Here is a 21,186-nt window from a genome sequence, read left to right on the forward strand (position 1 = left end):
AGGATCCATTCCAATTCAAGCACCTGAATCAGAGCCTGAAGGACCAGTAGTTTGAAAAAGTATTACTTTATATAAACAGAACAATCAATGGGGAATCAATGACACAGTAAGTACAGAACCTCAGTTTCATCATGTACCACTGAGGCTTTGTTTAATAAGCTCGTTTTGGCTTATTTCTACTCACAAACACAGAAATTTTGTGGAAAAGGCTTTAAAAGTATAATATTGACCTGCTTAAAAAGTTCCTTTCTAAGAGAGTCAAGATCCAAAATGGAATTATTTTAGCCACATTGGAAGAACAAATTAAATGCATAAAGTCTGTGCTGATGCTGGCACCAGGTTATTTCAGCTCCTACTCTACCTCAGAAACATCAGTGTCTTTCTAGGACAACAGTCCTAGTGCTGGCAACGTGCAACCAGCCTACTATCAGACAGGTGAACTCTGTTCTCCATCCTCCTATACCAGAAAACAATTGTGTCAGCTGAATCAGGGTGGTTTGGTTTTCTTTAAGCTGTTTGTGTATCCACTCTAAGGATATGAATCTAATTATTTGGCCTTATCATAGGGTGCTAGAGGGAGTTTTGTTTAAATAATTCTGCTGGTTTTCCTGGCTGGCTTGGAAAATGAGGAAACTTCTATGAGCAAAGCAAACAAATGAGCAAAACAAACCAGATGCTCCTTCTGGTGCACAGTAGATGAAAGTTTTCACCTACCCAGACATCCTTAATTATTTTCAGCAAATAAGTCATCTGGGTAAAGTTGCTTGTTGTAGTAAAGGCTTTGCATTCCTCTGTTGAATTAATCTCATCTTGGAGCACTCGGCATTTCATTGAGAAAATAAATAGCGCATTTTTTCTTGCAACAATCAAAAAAAAGTAAAGGTATGGAATGAACCTAACTGTACCTTGTTCTATAGCATCTAGAGAAGCCAAGAAAGGGAGGTTTTCAGGTTTTTTATGCCACTTTAAGACATTCTGTTGCTACTTAGCAATGGCAGAGAGCTGTCTTAGCTGCAACAGTCAGCCCAGAGGCTTTACCCTGAATATTCAAGAATCAGCTTTTTAAAATTATTTGTATTATTTATTATCTTACATAAAAAGAGATGATGATGACTAGAAGACACAAAGATCACTTGCATTACATAGCAGTCATCAGTGCCTGGTGCACATTCATTCCCCAGGGTGTGGTTGATGCGTATCTAGGATTTTGGTTCAGGATTAACAGAGAACCCTCAAGAATTACCATAAATTTCTACAGAACGGATGCTTCATATATCACTCTGTTTATGCTCTGGCTTCCTATGAGGGTAAAAGTTAGAGAGCCTAGTTCTAAATGCAAATCACAGGTTATAAATATCAAAAGGTGCTGGCCAGGGCATGGGAAGGGAAGCTCTATTAGCAATCATCAGTAGAAAATAGCACCATTGTTTCCTAAGAATTTTGTATTCACATCTGGTGATGAGATCTTTATAAAACATCATCAGTGATGCTTTGAATGGGTACAGTTTGACAGCTGCAAATCTTAGGTACTACATGATATTACATTTTAAGAGTGAAGTCTAGTAAGACACCATTTCACAAATTAAATATATTACCTAATACATGCTTGACAGACCACCATCTTGAAGGAAAGCCTGTAAAAATACTACTAGCTTGTTGTCTTATTTTTTATACAGCACCTCATATTTCAAGCAATTGAAAGCAATTCAATTTGAAATCACAAGCATTTATTTTTTAAATCAAATTAATTTGAATATTTCCAGTAACAGAAAAAGTCACCTAAGTCCAGATTCTGGCTTGACCATGTGCACTTTGAGGCATGATGTCCAAAAGGCAGGCTGTTTAGTTGCAACAACGGGGTGGGGGGGGTGTATGTTTCTGCATATATGCACATGGGGAATAGAGACTGGAAAAGTACATCCTCCTTTGTCAAACCACTTCAAGTTGCATGAGAATTTTTCCATGTACATGGTGCTCAGGCAGTCAAACTGGCATCAGATGGCCCACTGTACTAATTGTTCAAGCACACATTGGGATATTGCCACTGCTCCAAAAAACTTTAACAGAAGCAATGGGAAAGGGATACAGAAAACACAGTGAGAGTTGCATTTCTCCACTACATTTTCATATTGCATTAATTTCCCCTGGTATGGGGAAAAATGGATACCTCCAATTCTCAAAATGGGTAATTAACTACTGCTGTTACTTGTGGCTTCCTCTCACTGGTGATGAGTACCACAAAGGAGCAGCTTTCCCAGTGCAAGCAGAAGATTAGAGAAATTGAGTTTTAGCCTTTCAAAACTGCAGGGCTAAGCAAATGAGCAGTGTAAGGAAAAGAGTTTTTGTTGAACCTTGCTCTCAGGATACATGAGCCCTCTCTTTGGGTTCAGTCATTCCAACTTAGTCCAATCCAGAAAGAAGTTTGAGCTCCAGGATAACATGATCCAGATACACAGAGCCCAAGGGTTTAGCAAATGGAATTATCCCCCACATCCTGGTTGCTCACAGCATGCACATTCTTGTTCCAAATCTGTTTTAAGTTCTTGTGGTGGGTTGACCCTGGCTGGACACCAGGTGCCCACCAAACCTGCTCTATCACTCCCCCTCCTCAGCTGGACTCAGGAGAGAAATATAACAAAAGGCTCATGGGTTGAGATAAGGTCAGGGAGTTGACTCACCAATTACCATCACAGGCAAAACAGACTCGACTTGGGGAAATTAGTTTAATTTATTACCAGTGAAAATCAGAGTAGGATAATGAGAAATAAAACCAAATCATAAAAACACCTTCTCCCCACCCCTGCCTTCTTCCCAGACTCAATTTCACTCCCAATTTTCTCTACCTCCTCTCCGCCAGTGGAACAGGGGTTGAAGTCAGTTCATCACATGCTGTTTCTGCTGCTTCTTCCTCCTCAGGGGGAGGACTCCTCACACTCTTCCCCTGCTCCACCGTGGGGTCCCTCCCACAGGAGATGGTCCTCCAAGAACTTCTCCAACATGAGTCCTTCCCACAGGCTACAGTTCTTCACAAACTGCTCCAGCGTGGGTCCCTTCCACGGGGTGCAGTCCTTCAGGAGCAGACTGCTCCAGCGTGGGTCCTCCATAGGGTCACAAGTCCTGCCAGCAAACCTGCTCCAGCATGGGCTCCACAGGTCCTGCAGGAGCTTGCTCCAGCACCAGCTTCTCACGGGCTCACAGCCTCCTTTGGGCATCCACCTGCTTTGATGTGGCTTCAGGTGGATATCTGTTCCACTGTTAACCTCTATGGGCTGCAGAGGGACAGCCTGCCTCACACCATGGTCTTCACCAGGGGCTGCACGGGTATCTCTGCTCTGGCACACCTCCTCCTCTCCTCCTTCTTCACTGACCTGGTGTCTGCAGAGTTGTTTCTCTCACGTATCCTCGCTCCTCTCTCCCACCTGCTGTTGCATAGCTGTTTTTTCCACCCGACTTAAATGTTATCCAGAGGCGCTACCACCATCACTGATGGGCTCGGCCTTGGCCAGCAGTGGGTCCATCTTGGAGCTGGTGGCAGTGGCTCTATTGGACATAGGGGAAGCTTCTGGCAGCTTCTCACAGAAACCACCCCCGTAGCCCCCCCACTACCAAAACTTGGCCACACAAACCCAATACAGTCCTCCACAGAATTAATGCAGCAGTTATGGTCAGGGTCTATCTCCCACTTTCTAACTTCTCATGATGCTTACAGTCTCCTGAGGAGCAAAACTGCCCATGAGGAAAGCAAAACTTAATAACAGCAAGAAATGGACAGTCACAGAGCCGGGCTTAGGGATGACAGGACTTAACACCTGCTAAAGATAACAGTAACCCCAGGCCCAGCCTCCTGTAGAAGTAAATACAAACTTTACTTCTGTAATTCATAGAATTATAGAATAATAGAATAATTTAGATTCAAAGAGACCACTGGAGGTAGTCTAGACCAACACCCTGTTCAAGTCACTCAGGGACTTGTCTAGTTGGGTGTTAATGTCTCCAGGGATAGAGTTTCCACAACCTCTCTGGGCAACCTAATTATAGCTAATTTTTAATTTAATGCTCTCCCCCATGAGTTCCTCATACAGAGAGACCTGCAAAATACATTTGCTTGCTAACACACAAAACCAAACCTATAGTTGAGGAACTCATATTTTCAAAAAGGAAGAATAGGCAGAGACTGTATGTGAAAAACTTGGGAAAGATTCAAAGGTGCCCAAGTACCTTGACAAGTCACACAAAGAAAAATCTCACATTTATACATCTACTTCTCAGGCCTTAGAAACCCCATTTACTGTCTACTGTCTACACCTGACCTGAAATGCACGATGCACTACAAATGCCTTTCTTTTTCTTTCTGCATCTAGCCTCCAACACAATATACTGATGGCCTTTGCAACTCTAAGGTGAAGACAACAGAATTATCCTGCAGAGCTGCTTATCCACAGCACTTGAAAAAACAAAATATGCTAGGAGGATACACTGATCTCTATAGTGAAGCAAACAACCAGAATTAAAAAAAAGTCCAAGATGAATTGGTTTCTTGGACTTCTGTTTACAAAATGATTTTTCTTAGTTTTGGATTTATATTCCAAACATCTAGAATATTTCTACTTCAGAATTTAATTGTGGCAAGGGACGTTAAAACCATGAAATGAGAACAGCTTTCATTTAAAAATAATTCATTTAAGATCTCATCCATCACCAATGGAGATGTTAATTTAAGGAGGAAAGTTGATATGTTTATAACAAGCTATTGTGTACTTTTCCAGATGATGGCAACATGCTGACAGCTTTAAAAGAAGTAGACATGTTACTGTAAGTTTTACTGTCTAAGCAGCCTTCTCCCTCTGCAATAATCTAACAGCTTACATTTACAGTTGATTATCATTTCTACGAAATTCCAACATTTGCTAATGATCTCCAAGACTGGGAAAAACAGCATTTTCTGTCTCAAGCCTTCTCCTGTATACACACTATTCTTCTAAAATAGCCTGAAAGACGACACATGCACTTCTTTTTCATAAAGCACTTGTTCTCAGTTCTTTTAAAATATTTCAGACAGCACTATTCTCGCTTCCACTTCTATAAGATGTGCCAGCCAATGGAACATAATTCATCCTCAGGAAAAGCAGTTTAGAGTAAGCTTTTTTTGCAAGCAGCAGAACCAGCAAAACTTTATTTCCTCTATGTCTGGAGGCAAAGCTTGTTTGCAGGTTCAGTGGTAAGGGACAAATTCATCCTGCTACCTCTGCTTTAGCTGAGGCATTAATATGTCTCTCTTCTTTATTAAGCCCTTTATTCTCACACACCACCTGTAACTTGCTGTCTTTGGCAATCTGGACACCCTTTGTGAAATTTGACTGAAAATAAGTGGAAAAAGGAGGGGTGACAGCAGATGTAAAAATACCATCTTGCAGCCATCACTTCCTTGGGAATCTATGCTTTAAAAACTGGATTTTTTAATGAATAATATTAAACTCAAGCCAACAGTGTCTTCAAGAAGCAACAGCAAAAACACAGCATCCAGCAACAGCTTAAGTGAAAATAGCACTCTGGTTCTCAAAAATGATAGAACTTTAGTCTATTTTCACTGATAAAGGTCGTTGCTAAAGAACACACAGACGATCTGCCACTCTGGGGGCAGATTACACTTTGGTACATCCATTTCACTTCTTTCCTATAATTCATCCAGGATACTCAATGCTTTCACTGGGTTGCAACACGTTTAAGTATGAGCAGATCCATTAACATCCAGAAATCTGAAACAAGCTGCCATTGCATTTCACTATACATGGACAGGGATTACTATAGAGCCTTTGTAGAGTCAAACCATATGTGCATAGAGGGGCTGTGCAACACAAACTGAATGCTTCCCTGTAGGTGATCCTGGGCAGAACGACAGTCACTGCTTTTTAAAGGTCTGCTTTTTCAAAGGTGTTGGGAGGTATGACAGCAATGATGATAATTTTTTGAAACAATAGACTATACATGGAAACAATAAGCTACATCAGAGCCAGAGAAGTTGAACTGACATATTCAGACACAAGAAACCAAATCCCAATTCCTAATCAGTAGAGTTCAGATAAATATTCTCTAATCATATCCTTGAAAATCTTGTGTCAGTCAAACAGCAGGTTTGTGACAGAGCAAGAGAAGTTTTCCCGACTTGTACAATAATACCCTGATCATTTACCTATACTGTTTCAAGATATGTAACAAGCAAGATATGATATCCTGCTTCACAATACATTAATATATTAAATATTTTTTCTGCTTTTATTCCCATGTGACACCAAAAAAGTAGACCATGTATACATTTTCATTCTCCTGTTACTCAGATTTGTAACTTAAAGATATAGTTCTCCTTCTAAAAGGACATTACTAATTTTTTGAGAAACAAAGGCAAGGGAGAAAAATCATTTGCTTACCTAGGTCCCTTGTCAAATGCAAAAGTAGCAATATAAGCTCATCAATCAGCAGCTAGAGACAAAAAAAGCAAGTATTTAGATCACCTACTCCATTCCTTTTCTGAAGTCTGGACCACTCCCTAAAGTATACAGACATATTCTTGTAATAAATGTCCCCCAACATCATTGTAGATGATACACAATCACACATCACCATAGCCTGAGCATATGTCATGCTTATTTAAGAAGGTAATGTCTGCCTCAAAAGTAGCATATATGTCCTGTGCTATGTTGCAGTCGCTACGGAAACTTTTTTCTTGTAAAGCAACAGAGAAAATACCACCTAAAACCTCAGCGTCTTGTTGGTATAATATTTAGTGTTGCTTCAGTAACTCTTAAATGCCTCTGCAAAAAAATTCGAGGCTCTTTCTAACAGTTTTTGACTGACACAGACCTAATTTTTTTTAGGCTAGTTTTCACTGACAGGTATGCAACTGACACCTTAGAGAATCCCTATTTATATTGTACTGTTAATTGGGTGCAAACTATCAAAAGGATAAGCAAACCCAAGTGACAGATTTATGGCTAGTTACACAACTGCTAAACTGAGAAAGGCTTATAAGCTAACACCCAAATAGTTGGTGTATATATACACCTACTATTCCTATTTATGCTACTAATACATAAGAAGCCTGGTAGCTTTCATAAACTCTTAGACTGTAAATCATTCAGACTCACAACAAGGTCTGCCAATATTTGCAAAGCAAACACAGGACGCATCTACATGGAATCTCTGCATTCAGTGTCAATACCCACAGCCAGCTCCCACCACCCTTCCTCACTCACCCTGAACAGTATCTTAACTTCATGAACTGCCACAGCTAAGGTGTTGGGGCAGCTCACCTAATAAGGTACAACACAGCATGGGTTAATGTGATAGAAATCTGATCGAAGGTAAGAATGTTTCACGTGCTCAGATGAGACATTTGGCCATTCTGAACTATGACTGTGCAATGGCTTTGCCTACAAACCTGCTGCAAACTTGCCTTTATGCAGAAAGGTTTCCTCTGGTTGTCCTTCAAACTCACATAAAATGTAAAGGCACCTCCCAACATGAAGCTACACTGCTTTACACAAATGTAAAAAAAACGAAAACCAAAATGACAGCATTAGAGACATCTTCATGATCCACGATGAAAACATACTTTACTGGACAACTAAACATTTGACATTAGAGAACCTCCTTTTCGCTCTCAGGTGAAGACAACTTATTAAAAGTTTGCGGTTTTAACCCTTAATGTTACATATAACTTAAGGGGTTTTTTGGATGTGGTAAAAAAGTAGACATACAATAAAGTTACAATCTGCTCCCTTTTTCAGCATAAAAATATTTTCAATCACATAGAAATGGATCTGGTTTATGTGTAATATAAGATGATCAGATATGATGTTACAATTAGCAAGAAAAAGAGGTTTAGCAGTAAAATGTCCAGCTTTTAAATGAAGGTCCAGCACTAGGAAAGCCAACTGTCAGTACTTCTGCACTTGCCATATCATAGACATACAAATATACTGGTTTATGTAATTACCATCTCAGTAGGTAAGACACTAGTAAAGCCAACATACCAGCATTTCCCAAGCTTACTACAACTAAATCATATGCCTACAGGTTCAATCCAAGGATGATCAAAGTTAATGAAAAAAATTCCCATTTAATTCAATGAGCTGTGGATCAGTTCCAGACAGCTAGCTGCTTCTCCGTCCTCTTTCTTTATCAAAAGCACTCCAACAGTGTAAAAGTGAAGAGGACTCCATACGAGTCTACAGATTTTGTATCTCCCTTCAGATCTGAATTTTAAATTAATTGACAGTTGACTATTACATACAATTAAGTAATCTTTTCCATAAAGCTATATTAGAGGCTACTCCAGGTTTTGAGGGAAAACAGACTACTACTATTACTGTTACATCAGTAGCTTTAAAAGATTTCAATGATTTCTTTCACATACAAATCTACCCTCATTATAAATTTGTGCCACATTGTTCACCATTACAGCAATATTGCCATATCTGAGCACTAAATTTAAAAGGCTAAGATTAACAGAAAGATAATCTGAAGTTATCTAAAGACAAAGAAATAAAGAATGAATGTTCAGATCAAATAACTATCTATTTTTAATTACGTTTGAAATGTAATGTCACAATTGTCGGACAACTTCAACTGAAGTGGAACATTACATTTATGAAACCTATCTGAATAGCCTTTGATTCAATTCTTGTTAACAATGCTTTTTCACATTCTATTTTTCAATAAATGTTTGCATTAAAAATGAGAATTTAATTTCAGCTCCTCAAAACTCAGCTCCCAGTGCTGCACAGATGCTTAGTTTTGTCTCCTTGTAGTCAGGGTTTCAGCAGATGTCCATTCAGATCAGCCTAAAGACCCTCATTCATTTAAAGCAAAGCTGGACAGGAATTGCTGTAAAATCTTTATTTGGGAATCCAATCTATGCATCACTGCTATTAGCCATCACATAAACAATGTCTTAAATCTAATAAGCATTGAATAGGAAATTAAAATAATAATCTTTTCTGTTGAAGAATAAGTCAGTTAAATGAAAACTGAAGTTGTCTGCTTTCAACAGGGCAAATGGTGACTAAAACTTCACATTCCACAAGCTTAAACCAAAAACGGTGTTTAGACATAGTTTCAATAAAATTTGTGCATGCAATGCTGCCTAGTTGGCAACCTTACATCCTCCCCACTCTAAGACAGATTTCAATTATTTCTTGTTGGAAAAGGCATTTTCTCTGATCAAATCCATCATGCCCAAGTTCAAAGAGTTCTGTAGGTATAACCGAAGAGGTCTACTCTTAGCACCTCCTTCTATTTTATGTCAGAGAACCACATTAAAAACAATGGAAAGGGATCACTGTTACTACAGCCTTTATTACCACACCTCAGATCTCCTTTGCTGTAGCTACTCAGAAGCCCTAGACATCTGTGTTGCACCACTGGGAACCTTGTGACCTGGGAGTCAGAGCAGCAGAATTTTATTCCCATGCAGTACAAAAACATGCCTCATGGTGCCCTAAAATCCAGAATTGGACTGTGAAATGATCTCCCAGTCTGCTTGCTCCTTTGCCAGAGAAGATTACTGCAGAGCCACTTTTAAGCATCCAATTAAAAACGATGCTAGCAGGTTTTTTTGACTAGGTCCAGATGTGCAAGAAATGGTTCTAAACTCAGCTCTTGACTGAGTACAGACATCGCTGCAGAATAACAGACTATTAAAGAGACAATGAGTAAAACCTGATTCCTATAAATTTACCCAGGCACTAATACTGCTCTTGAAAAACACTTGAGACTTTCTTCTACTTTAAAACACTGCTGTCAGCTCACTCTCCTTAAGGACCCATCATCTCTGAAACATGTAAATGGGACCTACAAGTTGTACTATGAAATAAATTCTATTTACTCTGACTTTTTTTTTTTTACATAATGCAAAAGCCTTTATTGCTTTGGTATGATTCCCTATCACTGAAGCTCTTTTCTGTTGAGTGGAACAGAAATCAATGACCAGATTTTTTTATTCTTCCATTTATGTGCTAGCGATTTAGGCTGTTGTGTTCCCTTACTGTTAATTGGGTTTAGAAGCAGAAGACCCCTTCATCTCTCAAGAACTGTTAACCCAAAGTCTTAGGCTAGAATTGCAAGTATATACACTATGTTACAGCAAACAAAATCTGTTTAGAAACTCTGTGTCATCATTTACATGTGATCCCAAATCACATGGGTTGCAAATACTAATAAAGCAGGGAAAACAGTACAGGAAAAAGCACCTAGCCTACACAGAGTGCAGTATTGACTGGCATGTTGTAAAAGGACAAAAAACAACCCACCACAGAAGTTTCTAAATGACACAGTTCATTCCAACCCATGTAACCTACACAAAATGCTGGATGCACACAAACAGCAGGATTCACAAACAATACAGACAGCTCTGCCAGCAAGTCTCACACAATCACAGTATCTGTCTCAATACAGTTGGTCTCACAGCAATACAAATTTCAGAAGGTAAACCAAAAATGAAGTAAGATTGCACTGCTAAAGATTTTCAGTTTGGTTTCCTTTACCCTGGTCTTTTTAGCAAACTCATTTACTATATATACATATTTGTTTAACTACTCTGGTGTTATTTCCTTGATTCCAGCACTAAAATTTACCACAGGTGGTTGGATAACATGTTTCTTCAAAATCACACGTGACTTTATCAAGCCTCTGTGCTGCCTCAGTCTTCCAACACATTGCTGGGCTTCAAGATGAAAGACTGACTTTGCTCTTTTAAGAACAAGTGTACTCAAGAAGACTCATAAGAATTAACTGCCTGGCCAACCTTCATTAACAAGCTTAAAAATTTTACTTTGTATATTCCACAGTTATGAATGTATACAGGTTACCAAAAGACAGAAAACCCTGATTTGCAAATATTCTACTTACATTATCAAACATTCTCTGTAACTGTAGCTAAAGAAATGCATTAACTATGTTTAAAGCCTAAGGGTAAAAAGGGTGTCATCTTTTTCCTTAAAAATACTTTAACTACAACAAATGACACTGAATTATAGACAATGCTGCTGAGAAATAGTCATGAGAAATTTTATAATAAAATCCCTCAATTTAAGTTCTGCCTACTGAAATACATACTAGACAAATTTTAAAATGGATTTGCTTAATCCTGTTCTAATTTTCTGATACAACTATGATCTGGTTCTGTTAAAGTTTATGGCTAGGATTAATTTAGTCAATGACACTTCATATGTATTCAGGCACACCTACCCTACCTCGTAACACTGTATTTGATTACGCCTGAACACTACTACCTTTACAGCTTTCAAGAGGTGTTGACATTTCCTGTAACTTGTTAAAGAACTACTAGTTCCAGGATATTCTATAGCAAGCAAAGCAGGGGAAGTGTGACTTAAAATATAGATATAAATTCTGTCTCCATCCACTCCTGCTACCACAGCATAAAAAAAGTTTGAGGGTGTTACAGTAGAAAGAATAAAACTAGTATCACTAACTTCTTTCTTTGTCATTAATGCTAGAAAATAGGGTATATTTGGGTCCATGGCTCACAACGCCCTAGGATAATGGGGCCCCAAGCAGCTTCATGCTTTATCTTTAATGTTACCAGGTAACATCTCCTATAAGGCTTGCTAATGTTGATATACTTACTCCAGATAAAGCACAACACAAAGAACAAAAGAAAACCTTTGTTTGAAAGGCTTTGAAAATGCCATATATTTTAATTATGTCAGAGAACCCTTCTGTGGCACCAGATACTTGAAAGTCACACTTCCCTCCAGGCCAAGCCTCAGTAGAAGAAGATATAGACAGAGCTCAGGATACACATCTCAAACTATGGCAAACAGAATTATCTCTCCATCCAGTCTTTAGATAAGAAAGGCAACATCCCCTCATCTTGCATTTTGAGCCAAGATATACACATTGACTGAATCAAATCTTTATTATTAATGAAGAATAAGGTGTTATTATTATAGCTCAAGGTCACATATGACAGAACAATATTCAGTTAATGCCACGTCCATTATGTACCGAGAAAATCAAAATTAAAACATAATAATTGTTCTTATTTTTTTCTTTAAAACCATTTGTAGAATTCCAATTTGCAACATGTTGAAAGATCAAGTTCCACACAGGCCCAGCAGGCTCTGTCACTCAGGGTCTGGAATGAGAGCAGTCAGGGGACACTGGGGTCAAATGAACTCCTAATATCAGGTGAGGAAATAGGATTGATATCTTAAATGGTGTTTATAAAAAAATCATTTCAACACAGGGAGTTGAAAAGAAACTAGAGTAAGCATGGTGTTCCCACACACTTAGTTCAAGTCTTCATCTATCCAGCAGAGTTTCTGTTTGTAGAATGAATATTATATTAAGAATATAACCTACCACAAGAAAACAGGGAAAAAAATGACAGTATCAGAATCAGATACATTGGGAAGGGTGGGGGAAATAAGAAACACAATCTATGCAGGTAGGGAGAGGGACAGAAGAGAAAACAGAAAATGAAAAAGCTAACTTATCAAGCAACATCTCTCTATCTGTTTAGAACAACTTTCTTCCATAGAATTTGACAAAGCTAGCGTGCCAACATAAAAAGCAAGTAGCTTTTCTAAGTTCAGACCTATATAGAGCTGATATTTAATTACCTCTTCAATATCAGATAATTTTATATGTGCAATACCATATCTGCCCATTTTAGAACATTATCTTCCCAAGGGAAGAGCTGGTGTAATGCCCTATGCAATTTTTCACCCTGAAAGTAATTAGTATAATAAAAGTTAAAATGAATGTTGCAAAAATAGCTATGTTTACAGCCAAAATAAGAAAACAATGAAAAGATTATGCTAATACTCCCAAAAATAAGAACACTCTCAATGAAGGTCTTAAACTGTGTTGAAAGTCAAACCAATTTTGAAATCCTACACAAAAAAATTTTGAAAAGAAGCATCATTAAATCTCTGAGAACCCTGATAATTTGCTCTGTTTCTGTTTTTCTCCATTTTAGATGCAGCATACATACTTCACCAGGAATTATTTCCAAAAAAGGCAGAAGTTAAACCATTATGAAGATCACCTGCACAAAAATAAATGAAAGGAAATCCTGGCATGTATAGTGCCAAGAAAAAGAAACAAAAAACCCAACCTGATCTTGGGCAAAACTGATCCTAGGCTACAAAGCATACCTGAAAAAGCTAATCACAGAAATTCTAGAACAGGGAGATACTTAATTCAGGCCTCCCAACAGGAGAACTCATAAATCGTGGCAGAACAGTACTTCAAACTATTTCTTCCCCCATTCCTCTTTCCTGTCTTTCTGTAGAATGTTAAACCCATCCCTACAGGAAAGCTGGCAGCTCCACTTCATAGGTCTGCATCCCCACCTAAATCCACCCTCATCCCCAGTTTGAGCTAGAACACAAAACTTCATGAAGAAACTCAGACACACATTGTCTTTAGCTTATTCCAGTACAAGGACAGGAACAGAACAGACTGGAAGGTTCATGGCGGGATTTCTAAGGCTGTAACTATTGCCTCTCCCAACATCTTGCTGAGCTCACTCCCCATTCACCAGAGCATCCTATGCTGATTCTAACTTGCATCAATTATAAGTGGTTCATAAAGTAAGGAGAACCTAATTCTGCCACCTGTTCTCCCAGTGAACAGTAACTTACTGCTTATGTAGTTGGACTTATCTCAAAGGAATTGTATTCAAAGATGTGGACATACTCCAATATAACGATGATAGGTAGACGATGATAATCTTCTAAATGACAAATTCTATCTACCTATTATTATTATCTACCTATCTTTATATCTCAAGCCTCATTATTTTTCTTTGCCTTTATTAGGAGTAGGGAAACGCATGAATTCTATATGGAAAGTAAAGTTAGTTAGTTAGCATACCTAGTTAGTTAGCATACCCGTCTTTTACAGTTGATGAAGAAAGATTTTTATTATTAATTAAAACAAAGAAGGACTGAAAACTTGTTACTTCCTAAAAAGGCTGGCAGTGCTGATGTCAAAGACAGATTCAGAAAGCTAAATTTATTTGTAGTTACTTACCCACAAGCAGAGATAATCTTTCCTCAGCTCTGCTTCCTTCACCTGTTAGCTTTAGTCAGTGCTTTGTTTCTTCTCTTCAGGGACTGACTGAAAGACAAATTTTGGCAGAGTCACCCCAGATATAAAAACTAAACCAGAAATAAAATAAAAGGAAAGTTCTGTCTAGAAGTGTGAAGGCATGTAAGGAAATACCGACAATTCATCTATCTTACAAATGCATCAGAGGCATGATATATTTAGAAACATGTCCCTAATGTGCTATCATGAATGCTGGCCAGAGCTCTGGGGACATAAAACAGATAGTGACACAAGATGAAAGACCAAAAATGTCAAGGATCATGCAAAATTAAGTTAAACTCTACCATTACTACAATTCGCTAATATGGGTATATCGTTTTCCTCATTTAAATGAAAACACTGCTCCATAGTTTCCTTTCCACTCCAGAAATATCCTCTTTAGATTTCTTCGCTTCAGCTTCATATTTAAAACTGCTGGGGTTTTTTCTGGACCCAAAGTCCAAGCTACCAGAACAAAAAGTCAGATGGATGCATAGCATCATATAAAATGAAAATGCATTACAAGTGGAAAACCATATTCCCCCTCATCACACACTCAGAAAACTAAACAGATACAATCTGCTTAATCCTTGCTAAGTAGGCTGCTTTACACATCCATTGTAAACCACAGTTTTGCTTAACCTTTCTTTCCCTAAAAAAAAAATATTAGGGTCTTCCACATGTCCCATTCTCAGGGGTCACACCTTTCCCCAATAACACCTTTTCAACATATTATATAATAACTTTCCACTTATTTTAGCTTGGATAACATGTTTTCTTACATCAGCTCCACTCTACCTTAGAGCAACATGATACTTCTACCCCCGCTGAAAAATTACACACAAGAAATATTTATAAGATGATGCTTGGTGAGATGGATTTTCAGGGAAGGACTTAAGCAATAGCCTGTGACTTGAATGGAGCTAGGCCTCTAGTATTGTCTGACAAGAGGGCCCATGCCCACAATGCAGGGAGCAGGAGAAGAACCGGGATGCACCCAAGCAGCAGGTTGTCTTTGATTTCCCATACCTGGGACACGGAACTGGGTCACCAGAAAAAACCCACAGCACTGTGTTAGCTGTGCATGAATCCCCAATGCCACAGCATGAAGAATCTGAGATGAACAGCATGACCTTCACCTTTACCACCACATGACTATGCACATGCTTTTATATGTATTCACACATGCTTTTATACATATTCACATACATATTCATATGTGATGGAAATAAAATCGAGAGAAGAACAAACTTTGCTCTAGCAAAATGTCTTAGATGCAACCATGATCTTTTACCAAAAAAGGTTGGCATGTTATCATTTGTAACCAAGCTGGCAAACTGGAAATCACAATTCAGCCAAAAAGATCCAGGGGTGGCTACAAAGAGATTCTCAGTTGCTCTTAAAATATCAGCCCTTGTTTTACAGCTGAGTTTGCTTCCTAAGCTAAAAAAGTCAATATCCACTAAAAAAGGAAGAAAAAAAGCAAGAGAACTAAGTAAGTTAGCCTGGTTGGATGACAGCTATAGAGAAATATGATGATAGTGTAAATCATGGAGGAGGGAGAGGAGTTACACAGCATGACTCTAAGGGGCATAAATGGAAGAATGGAGTGAATTTAGGGAAGAGGGTGGCATAGGCTGAGCATCAGAAAACACTTCTTAACAGCAAGATACGACATAAAGTAGAATATTTTTCCAACAGAAAGGGAAGTTATTTAAGACTAAATGAGATAAAACACTGGAAAGCACAGCAAAGAACTCATTTGAGGTGTTCAAGAACATGTGGATGAGACATTGTGGGACATGGTTTAATGGGCATGGTGGTGTTGGTTGATGGTTGGACTTGATGATCTTACAGGTCATTTCCAACTGTAGTGATTCTGTGATTTCAGAATTGATGAGGTCATGGATGAGAACAGTTAAATCCTGTCTTTCCCACTTCTCATGATTAGGTTTCTCAGTAAGATTTCAGTATAACAAACCACCACAAAGCAAAAATACATTCATTTCTTGTCGGGTTCTTGTCTTGAAAAAGACCTTAAATTTCATCAGCATTAAGGCTAGAAGTGTCATTTGATTTGATGTGACTATTACACACTGAAATATTTAAGTATATTCATAATTTTAATCCCCTACTAATTCTCTTGCCTATTGCTGTAACACAAAATTATCTTTTTAATTTTGGACTTGTACAGCATTTTTATTTCAGGCATTTCAAAGTACTTTACCAACATATGTCCACTATCAACATCTTTCAAAATCAATATGGTATGTATCAACATTGCATGTTATTGATCCAGTTGTTTTCTCACAATTACTGAACTGTCCAGCTACTTAACATGATACATAATTAGCAGGCAACACGATGCCCATGAAATCCTCTGGTGTTGCACATGGCCACAGGAAATTAGAAGATTAAAACTGAGGCCAACAAGGAAAACAAAATTCAGTGTTTCTTTTGGCTTGATGCCTGCAGCACCAGCAAAGGTTTAGGAGCAGTGGTAAAACAAGTATTCCCTTACACAACAAAGTATTACAACAGAAAACCCACTACTGGTATTTCCTCCCCTCCCCCCTTATTACTATTCTTACAGTCTGTCTTTGAACAATACACAACATTCTGCAATTCAGTTTGGAAAGAGATGGGGTAGCTCACAAGTGACTCAGAGTTTTGTCCTATTTTTTTAATCCCTCTGAACTCTTAGGTAGAATTTTGCAAAATGCACAAATAATTTAGGAGCATAGCTGAATTTGAAACATGGAAGTTTCTCCTCCCGATTCAAAAATGTTCTTCTCTACAGTGCAACCAACTAAATATATATTTTTTTTTTTAAAAGCAGAGTTATTCAAGGCCTCCTTTTGATACTATGGAATTCTTACTCACTATAGGGAATAGTTAAATTATAGTTTGTTACATTTGTGACTGAAATACCAAAATTATTGTGATTTATAGTCCTTATTTTAAAGGTCCTACTCTACACTGGGTAGGATCTCACTGCACATGACACTGTCCATTAACAACTAAAAGCAGGGAATAAGAGAGAGGAACGGCACTAGAACAGCAGGGAAAAGTTAGCACATTTTCACAAACTAAAAACAATAATTAAAAGAGATGGTAATATCACAACAATCAATTATCATTCTGACCCCCAAAGAAAAATAATGAACATGAACAGCAGCATACTAGGAAAGCACATGCTCTCAAAGTGTTGAGTGCCATGTCATAAAGCTGAAACAGTGTACCACAAGGAACAATTTGGCAATGTACAACAAAACATCTAGTATGTACGAGAGAATATAACAGCTGTTTCCTTTCACACCAGTCCACAGTATCTGCAGGTATTTAATCCAAATTCTACACCCCCCTTTTTTTTAGCCACTACATGTTTAAAATATTAATAACTGTTCCAGATACTGATACTATTATACCATTCTCAAAGTGCTTATTTACCCTAAGAGATACAGAATGGCAAGGCACAGGCCACCTTCCTTCCTCAGACCAAATGCCAAAAGCAAAGACTTCTGTACAAATGAACACCCACCAACCTCCCTCAACAATGATTATATTATCACTGCAATTAAGAAAAACATATCTCTAGCCCCATCCCCATAAAATGTAACAATAAAACAGCATTGAGTTTTAAAACAGAGAGGCTGGGGGGTAAAAAAAAAATCATCTGCCCATGTCTTGATTGGTCCTGGCTTGGTGTCTAGATTAAATTCAGGTGTGGATTCCCCCTAGGGAACGAGGCAGCAGTTAATGAAGTGATCATTACTGCTTCCCCATACTTAGGCTCCAGTGTCACAGGACACAACAGTGGTCATTTGGGCTGTGTCTGTCCTGCAAATTCTCTGCAGGCTTGCAGTGATGCACATAAACAGAAGGCTAGCAGAAGCCCATGTACCCCAGTCACACCAGAGGCAATGCCCACTTACTGCAGAATGACAGGACTTCTGAGACCATAATCCATTGCTTCCAAGAAAACACAAAAATAAAATACATAAGAAAATAGTTAATTTTTACAGTCAGCAGCACCAACCCAACTGCACAAAGATGACAAGTTTCTGCTAGAAATTGTTCTTCCTGCCTTGAGTGTAATAAAGGTTAAGCCAGGAAAGGGAGGCAAGAGGAAATACTTTTTTCCTTTGGTACGTTTACTTTGCATTTTATAGTACATTGCATGTGCTTATTCTAAACATATGAGGCTTCCATGCTTCTTTAAGAGAAAAACCATGGTTATCTAAAAAAATTTTAAAAAGAAAAATCACAAAACTGTCAGGGAGATTCAGAAACAGGATTAGCACCTGAGGCTATTTCAAAATCATTTATAATTTCAAATATTAAATCAATAGTGTTCTTGTAAACAAAATTTACTTAATGTGTTTTGCTTTCTTCCCAGTTACTCTCTCATCTTTTAGAGCTGAAGACCATAGCACCAAAACTTTATTTCTCACAATAACAAAGAGGGCTGTTGTAAAATTAGATGAAATAACTACCACACTCATCTACAGAACAATTTCACATAACTTTGCTGAACTCTCAAAGCTAGGTTTTGCTCTGTACATGACAGATCTGTATCTTTTAAGCTGTCTGAGGCCCACAATTTAAACAAAGGGCAGGGTTGCCATTGCTGCTTGCAGGGAAGATGATAAACCTGCAGACACAAAACAAGAGTTCTGCTTTAACACATATTAAGCACTCCAGCCACCAACAGCTGCAACAATGCAGGAGCAGCAGCACCTCAGATGGACTCCACTTCTAGCATGACAAACTGTGTCAACAATATGGCTTGGACTACAAGGAGAATTTGGTCCCACAGGCAACTAAAGAAAATACTTGCTTTACATTTTTCTGTTTGGGTTTCCTGGATGCCAAAAGCTACTCCAAAACACATTGTTTTGTAACTTACAAGGGAAGGTCTCAGAAACGTGATGCTTATCACAGTGTCTCAGTTCCTTGCATTTTTCTACAAAAATGCAACAATTCCTCTAACGTTTTGGTTTTGATAAAGACACTATTAAAGAAATCTACTATGTATAGAAAATATTGGTTTCCAGAAACCTAAAAGGGCTGCTAAAATATAGCATACTTGCAAAGATAGATTTGAGGTAACTCCATGCATGTCTATATTATTTACACACAGAAGCATAGAACTATTTTAGTTCTATGCAGTAAACTGTAAATTTTATCAGATGTACAACTGACCCAAATGATAATACTCTAAGTGTATATACAATAAAATATGAGTTCAATTAGCAGTAGCAATTGAAGCACTTTTACCAGAGACACATAGAATGCATATAAACATCTACTATATAAAGAACATACTATGAAGAAAGTAGGAACCATGTAATGATTATAAGTTACATTACTGATAATATTTAAAAATCAGTATTAAATACAGCTGGGCATCATATCACTAAGTTACAAAGTAAAGTTAATCCTTAAGTGGCAAATGTTTCAGCAGAAGATGATACAAGATATGCACTGCTTCCAGCAACAAAAGGATCAAGTATAAACCATAAAAGAGATGCTTAAGTAGAAAAAGAGCCCCAGCTGCACAGCAGAAAAGAATAAACCCCCATATTTAGCAAATAAACAGGCAGAACCTACTTTTTTAATGGTTCAGGTAACCTGTTGTGCTGTAGGCTGTATAATACATAGACATTGTGTACACTGATTCATGCGTGAGTACTGCTCTCTTCAAGGCCAGCTTCAACATATGTATGCCTATGTGTTAAATACACATGAGGTTCAACAGCTATTCACTTTCTAAAAACTTGCACAAATGGGGAACCTTAGAGGAGGACACTAATCAAAATCTATGTAGTCATTCCTCAGGGTTGTGGAAAAAAAGCAAGAAAAACAGTAAATGGAGATTTCTCATAGAAAATAAAAGCACATAGGCAAGAAATCCTTGCTAACCTCCTTCAGACTCCCACTACTTAACTTAAACAGTACCCAAACTATAACTATACAGATCAAGTTAGTGTAAATAACAGAATTCAACTTAAAACAGGATACTGAAAGAGGAACAACTCACACATCTTCGTAGCCCATCAGACCCTCATACACCAGCACAGGTGACCACTCACTGCAAACTTATATAGCCATTGATGCCATCACCAAACACACACCACCTGTTGCTTGTTTCCAGGCCCTATACCAAGCCCACCTTGCCAGCAACCACCTCCCCTTACAACACACCAACAAAACAACTATGGGTGCACCCAACTATGCTACTATCACCGACCAGGTTATTCGAACGCTGGTTTTCCTTTTACTCAGGCCTTCCCCGCCCTGGCCCTGCCAGCGCTTGGGCCGTTCACAGCCGCAACGACCGAGCCCGACAGGACGCCCCGCGGGGACGGGGTGGCAGCGCTTCAGGGCAGGCCGAGACTCCAGCAGTAACTTCACGGCGGAGCTACACCACCTGCGGCGTCGGACAGGGCCGAGCCGGTGGGACCGCACAAGCCTGGGACTGGCCCCGAGCCCTCCGCGCGGAAACGCCGCCCCTCAGGGCTGCCTCAGCCGTGGAGCCTTTTTCCCCGCGGCGCTGAGGCCGCGTCCTCGCCCCCACCCCCGCCTGGGGCCTTGCGCTGGGCCCAGGCCGGGCCGCGGCCACTGCCTCTCCGCTCGGCGGGCCGCGCCGCCACTCACCGCCAGGCCGTGCGCTTCCGCTCCTGCCGCCGCCGCGGCTGCCCCCGCCCCTGCCTGCCTGCCGCGGAGGCGCGCAGAGAGGCCGGCGCGGGTGGCGGGAGGCGGCTCCGAGGGCCGGCGCGGCCCCGGGCGCTGCGGGAGGGGGGAAAGGGGCCTCGCCGCGGGAGGACCCGCTTGGTGTCGGCAACATGGCAGCGTCCAGCCGGGCCCAGGTGCTGCGGTTGTACCGGGCCCTGCTGCGGGAGAGCCAGCGCTTCGGCGGCTACAACTACAGGTGCGCTGCCGGCCTGGGCGGGGATGGGCTCCGGGGCGCGCAGCGGCCCCGACCTCACTTCTCCCCGCGAAGGCGTGGGGCTAACGGGAGCGAGGTGTGGGGGGAGGCGTCGGTGTCGTTTGGGGCTGGGCAGGGGC

General features: G+C 39.6%; 2 protein-coding genes across 3 annotated transcripts in view; one reads left to right on the forward strand and one right to left on the reverse strand.

Annotated features, from left to right (window-relative positions):
• Positions 1–20,404, reverse strand: part of FARS2 (phenylalanyl-tRNA synthetase 2, mitochondrial) — a 253,211-nt gene extending 232,807 nt beyond the window's left edge. The window contains exons 1-2 of the mRNA XM_059815458.1: positions 20,369–20,404; positions 14,059–14,145 (exon numbers count right to left, since the gene is read on the reverse strand). The gene's annotated coding sequence lies outside the window, so the exon portion shown is untranslated. The remainder of the gene's footprint in view (positions 1–14,058; positions 14,146–20,368) is intronic.
• A 543-nt stretch (positions 20,405–20,947) lies between these two features.
• LYRM4 (LYR motif containing 4) overlaps positions 20,948–21,186 on the forward strand; it is a 95,452-nt gene continuing 95,213 nt past the window's right edge. For both annotated transcript variants that reach the window (XM_059835966.1, XM_059835968.1), the window contains exon 1: positions 20,948–21,049. In XM_059835966.1, the coding sequence (XP_059691949.1) occupies positions 20,964–21,049 (86 nt within the window). In that variant the 5' untranslated portion in view covers positions 20,948–20,963. The remainder of the gene's footprint in view (positions 21,050–21,186) is intronic.

The sequence above is a fragment of the Gavia stellata genome, chromosome 3 (genome assembly GCF_030936135.1).
Source record: "Gavia stellata isolate bGavSte3 chromosome 3, bGavSte3.hap2, whole genome shotgun sequence".
NCBI classification, from domain to species: domain Eukaryota; kingdom Metazoa; phylum Chordata; class Aves; order Gaviiformes; family Gaviidae; genus Gavia; species Gavia stellata.